The sequence below is a fragment of the Oncorhynchus mykiss genome, chromosome 6 (assembly GCF_013265735.2).
Source record: "Oncorhynchus mykiss isolate Arlee chromosome 6, USDA_OmykA_1.1, whole genome shotgun sequence".
NCBI lineage: Eukaryota > Metazoa > Chordata > Actinopteri > Salmoniformes > Salmonidae > Oncorhynchus > Oncorhynchus mykiss.
In genome coordinates this window covers 60,537,686-60,543,726 of record NC_048570.1, presented here as the reverse complement: position 1 = coordinate 60,543,726, position 6,041 = coordinate 60,537,686, and the positions used below count along the sequence as shown (strand labels likewise).

General features: G+C 41.4%; 1 protein-coding gene across 1 annotated transcript; it reads left to right on the top strand.

Moving 5' to 3' along the window:
• The first annotated feature begins 1,244 nt into the window (after window positions 1-1,244).
• On the top strand, window positions 1,245-6,041 carry LOC110526273 (dnaJ homolog subfamily A member 2). The gene is made up of 9 exons (XM_021607088.2): window positions 1,245-1,401; window positions 2,572-2,631; window positions 2,766-2,992; window positions 3,130-3,210; window positions 3,391-3,524; window positions 3,624-3,820; window positions 4,577-4,721; window positions 4,839-4,966; window positions 5,235-6,041. Exons 1-9 carry the CDS (start codon window positions 1,324-1,326, stop codon window positions 5,418-5,420), a joined length of 1,236 nt encoding a protein of 411 aa, XP_021462763.1. The 5' UTR covers window positions 1,245-1,323; the 3' UTR covers window positions 5,421-6,041.

Sequence of the window (6,041 nt, the reverse complement as noted above, 5' to 3'; positions counted from 1 at the left end):
CCTGTGTCTGCCTTTCATTTCATAAGTAAACACTGACAGTTGCTCTACATAATACATTTAAAAAAATACCAAAACCCCACAACTTAATGAAACAGCATAGGAATTGCAAATAATGAAAATACCCTGAAGTTAAGTTTTTGTTTTGTTGATGTGTACAAATACATAGTATTCTTAGCCATTTTAGAATTTCAATTCATTATGTTTATTGTAATTAATTACCATGATTTACTCTGCTCAGTCAAATAAAAATGTATTTATATGATTATATTATACATGGAACTGATGTAATAAAAAAAAAAGAGTTTTGTGCAACCGTCCTTTTAAGAGCCCTCTTCAATCAAAATGAACTATGCAGCATGCAGTGTATAGGATCTTATGTCCATTCGTGTCTGTAGTAATCAATGTCAATTAAATATAATTTCACTTAATTTACTGCAACATGATAGTCAGATGAGACACACAAAACATGGAGACAGACATCAGTCATAGAGGCTGATTCTCTCTCCACCAACCAACATCCCAACCCCCTATCTCTGCTGTCATGTTGCATTAGACAATATGAGAGGGCTTAGGGCTTCATCCATCTTAAAAAGGCAGAGGACAGACAGAGGGCTACTAGTACCAATGGGGTCTGAAGCTACAATGAAGCCCTCTGAAAGCCACAAAAACCATATATGAACTCTATGAACGTAGTGACAGAGGTCAACAGAAGGTGCTGTGATGCTGGTAATTCTCAATCTGCCCAAATTGAAATAGACCCATAGTAATCTAATACTCAAATTATCTGTCACAAAGTTATGGGAACTCAAGTGTCCTTTTGTCCCAGGTTCCAGCCATTACAACACCTCATGGATACGATACACAGTTCATATTCCTACCAACATAGACCCAATGATATGATTCTGTCGGGCCTAGATGTAAAGATATGGTAGACGGTGTCAACCAAGAGAGGACAAATTACGCACATACAGAAATATACAGACTGTGCAAATGCTGTGTGTGTATAAATGCATGTGTGTGTTTGTGAGTTTGTCAAAGTTTCATCTTAGAGGGGAATTAGCTTGGTGTGTGATAAGATGACAAAAACAGACACAATGTCACTAAACTGGTGAGCAATGTAAAATACCTGAATCAATTTCACATGTATAATAGAGAGGAGAAAATAGATGAGGTGAAAATAAGGAAGTCAAATGTAATTGAGATGCACCCTTTTTTAAAGCCAGGAGAAAGGTTCAAATTGACGCAACGTATGACGTTTTCGACCGGCTCTTCTTCTTTCTCTTTTCACTTCTCGTACAGAAGGTCCTTACCCTTAGCTCCATCATGGCGAACGTTGTCGATACTAAATTATATGACATCCTAGGGGTGTCCCCCACTGCCACTGAAAATGAGTTGAAAAAGGTAACGTTGATTGTATCTAGTCAAATTAAATCTAGGTGCTGTGGGGTTTGAATTGTTGGTAGAAACAGGTTTTTCTGGCTAAAAGCTAGTCTGGCCTAGAAACGTTAGTCAGAGCTAGCTAGCTAGTCAAACTAGCGATGTTCCTAGCCAACTAACGTTAGCGTCAATCAGAAAATGATAGTACGGGATACACATTGTACAACCATTTATCTACCTCAATGTTTTAGATAATTACCTCTGTCTTTGGCGCAAAGTATTTAGGTGTTAGTACTTTGCGCTTGTTGGCGCTAGCGTTCTGTTTCAATGATGGCATCTCGCGTATAACGAACGCTTTCGAGTAACGTTATATATTTTTGTAAAAGTTAGCATGCGGTTGGTAGCGAGGACTTTAACACTATCGCTTGTATTTTTGTTTATAGTCCGCATAATACACAATAAATTGTTACATATTAAACCACTACTGTATCAACGCGTTTGATAGCATTGGATTAGCAGTTGTTTTGTTTACGTTTTTCCAGACTGGTGGTTGCTAACTAGTTAAGACAATGGTTAGCTAGTAACGTTAGCTAGCTAACTCTCGTGCGTCTGTCTGCTGATAACAGATACGATGCGACCGAGCCGCCTCATACCAGGTTGCTATAGATAAGGTACAATATCAAGGTTACCCCGGTTTGATCTTTTAATGTTAGCTAACGTAGTGTGCCGCCTAACTAGTTAGCTGGCTAGTTGCGTTATTTAGCCGGCTAGCCTACGACGTTAACTCACGTGTTAACAGTTTAATTCACAGTAATGGAATTTTGGGGCCAAATCTTCAGGTCAGAGATTTTTGGGTTGATTTTGTTGGGGAAATTCTGATGGATCGCTGGTTAATATTGATTTTGTCATTTATTTTAATTGTTTAGCCAGTCGCTAACTTAAGTCATTATGAGACAATTGCTACCGTTAGCTTTCTTCCGCAGTTTCAGGCTCAATTTACTAGTTAGCTAATTTAGGGAGGCTAACTAACCTTACTGTAAAAAGGAACGTCCGATTCCTGTCAATATTTCACTGATGGCTACTACGGGGATAACGTGGAAAGGGTGGTGGTTATACAACTCATTGGCTAATGTTGACTAGCATAAATAATCGAAACCAGTGCCTTGAGCTTATGTGTTTTGTCTTTTCTTTCAGTCATACCGGAAGCTAGCAAAGGAATATCACCCCGACAAAAACCCAAATGCTGGCGACAAGGTATTGAAATTGCATGAAGATTTATTTGGGGGGAGGGATTCAACCATTCCTTACACTTCTGAGTAGCTACATAAATGTGAACAAATATCTGTAGATGTCATAGAACTTAATGTCCCCCTGTCTCCTTCAAACAGTTCAAGGAGATCAGTTTTGCGTATGAAGTGTTGACTAATCCAGAGAAGAAGGAGCTGTATGATCGCTATGGGGAGCAGGGACTGCGGGAAGGAGGTGGAGGTGGTGGGGGAATGGATGACATCTTTTCACACATCTTCGGCGGTGGACTTTTTGGCTTCATGGGCGGACAGGGGCGCAGCCGAAATGGTGGTAGACGAAGAGGAGAGGACATGGTTCACCCACTCAAGTAAGCTTACTCTATAGATTGGTGTCACAGATCTATTGAGTGATAATCAAAAAAATTATAATATTCTGACTACATTGTCTGTCAGTGGTTTCTATGACCTTGCTACTGTCTCCAATTATGCTCATTGTTTTTTTAAGAGTTTCACTTGAAGACCTGTACAATGGAAAAACAACTAAACTGCAGCTGAGCAAGAATGTTCTTTGTGGCACTTGTAATGGGTAAGTGTTTCCACATTCTTCCATTTGTATCTGCAACAATTTTCCCTCAAAATTACTTCTCTAGCCCACATGAAGCAGTGTTCAGGTCTTGCTTTATCTGCCTGGCAATTACTGCATCTTACATGTTGCTCATGTAGGTTTGTTGGTGTAAGACAAAAAGTTATAACTTCTTCTCAACAGCCAGGGTGGGAAGACTGGCGCAGTTCAGAAGTGTGTGGCCTGCAGGGGGCGTGGTATGCGCATCATGATCAGACAGTTGGCTCCTGGGATGGTCCAACAGATGCAGTCCGTTTGTACTGATTGTAATGGAGAAGGTAAGCAACAGTTTAGAAACCATAAACTTGTAGTACCCAGCGATGCATGAAAAGGCTTTGCCCCCTCAGACTCCTAAACTTCTATGGTTATACCCATAGGTGAGGTGATCAACGAGAAAGACCGCTGTAAAAAGTGCGAGGGCAAGAAGGTTAGTAAGGAGGTGAAAATCCTGGAGGTCCATGTCGACAAAGGCATGAAGCATGGGCAGAAGATCACCTTCGGAGGGGAAGCTGACCAGGCACCTGGGGTTGAGCCAGGAGACATTGTCCTTGTCCTGCAAGAGAAAGAGCATGAGGTAGATTAACTGCTGTGCTCTGGACACCATGGTCCCCACTCCTTAAGACTACGTCTCTTGTTGACTAAAGGAAATATTACAATGTAGAAACATATTAGTGAAGGTGAAACATTGGTGTGTAAATGTGTTATTACTCAGCTGTTATGTCTAATTTCTATGAGCACTTGAGTAGTATAGATGGATAAGGTTGAATGGCAGCTGGTTGACCAAAAGCAGCCAGCTGGCTGAGTTGGGTCCTCCAGCACTCTTTACTGGGATCTTTTGGGAGCAGATTGCAGTGACGGCACAATGCTGCTAGGCCAATGTGAACATGCTGTAATCCAGTTTCCAGTACTGGCCTCCCACCCTCTGAGCCCCCTGCATGTCTGGCATAACTTGGTATTAGTTATAGTCACGAGTGGCACATCGTTCCTAATCCTAGAGTCCTAACATTTCCACTCCATTGTGTCACCTCCAGACTCTCACTCCTCTGAAGATTGGAGAACAGACACATGTTGATGGCACCAGCCTCTCATGTGGAGAATAGGCCAGTACAGGGGAGTCAATGGGAAGGGGAGACAATACTCTGACAGGATGTATATGCACAGCTTCCTGTGGCTATTATCTTATATTCATTATGTACAATCAGCCAGCAGTATCGGTTAGTCCTCGGGTATACTTTGTAACATTTCCAGCAAATGTTGGTCATTTTAAATTGGCCTAAAACAACCTCTCTATTACTATATTGAGACACTGCCTGTTTTCTCATGCCAACAGACATACAAAAGAGAGGCCCATGACCTGCACATGACCCATAAGATTGGCCTTGTTGAAGCACTTTGTGGATTCCAGTTTACGTTGAAACACTTAGATGGCAGACAGATTGTAGTCAAGTACGCGGCTGGCAAAGTCATTGAGCCAGGTAAGATTTTGATCTTTGTACTGGTTTTACATATTGTAGATGAGACCACAGCATGTGACTATTAATCAATGCAGTATGTGAAAGTAATGTTTCTATGATGCAATGTTTATTTTACAGGCTCGGTCAGAGTTGTGCGAGGCGAGGGGATGCCACAGTACCGTAATCCATTTGAAAAAGGAGACCTGTATATTAAATTTGATGTGCAGTTCCCAGACAACAACTGGATCAGCCCCGATAAACTCAATGTAAGTCATTTCTTGTGTCCTTTTCTGTCACAGTGCCTGTTCTATTATGGGATTGAAGGACACAATTTGATCATTCATAACGAGATTAGGATTTTGACCCAGACCATACTGGTTATGTTGAGCATTGTTTGATGATGATGGTATTTAAGAGCTGAGGTACCACACAAGTGTTAGATTTTTAAAATAAGTGCTTTGTAGTGATATCTGCATGCTGGCTTTGCTAACTAGGCATAACATTTTAAAAACTGTGGCCCTCTGTAAACCCCAGGAGCTGGAGGACTTGCTACCAACACGTGCCGAGGCTCCCATAGTGTCTGGGGACGCGGAGGAGGTGGACCTGCAGGACTACGACGTCAGCCAGGGCTCGTCTGGAGGACGACGTGAGGCCTACAACGACAGCTCAGATGATGAAGGAGGCCACCACGGCCCTGGAGTGCAGTGTGCCCACCAGTAGCATCTGGCTCAGAGGAAAATGTACGTGTTGCACCCGTCCCCCGTCTTCCCATCACGCATCCCTCACTTTCCTTGTGGCAACGTCAGATAAGATGGAAAAAGGTCATTTCTCCTTTGCTTGGTGTGTAACTTGCATTTTTTTCATAGTATTTACAATAATTAATTTAAACTAACCATAAAATGCAGTTTTGGCCTCCACCTCTGGACTGTGAGGTGTGAGTTAAGGAAGGGAGATCCTGAAAGGACCCAGGACACAATCACATTTTTAGGTTTGTATGTATCTGTGCTTGATTTTTACCGCTTGATTTTTCTTTTTGTAGGTTTTTACTTTTGTTTTTCTTTCTATATATAAAAATTCAAACATGACAACATTGTGTATAATATGAAAGTGATTGTCGGTGAGCGTTATCAGCTGCGCTAATACAGTGGTGTGATACAAATAGAAAAAACACCTGTATTTGTCCTCAACCCTGGTGCATGTTAAGACCGCATTGGTTCCTGCACCGATTAAACATCCAATCTAACGAGAGAAGCTGAAAAAATACAATTTAAAAGCAGCTTAACTTCTGTGAAAAGGTTTATTAAGTTGTTAAATAAAAGTTCTTCAAATCTCAAACAGCAA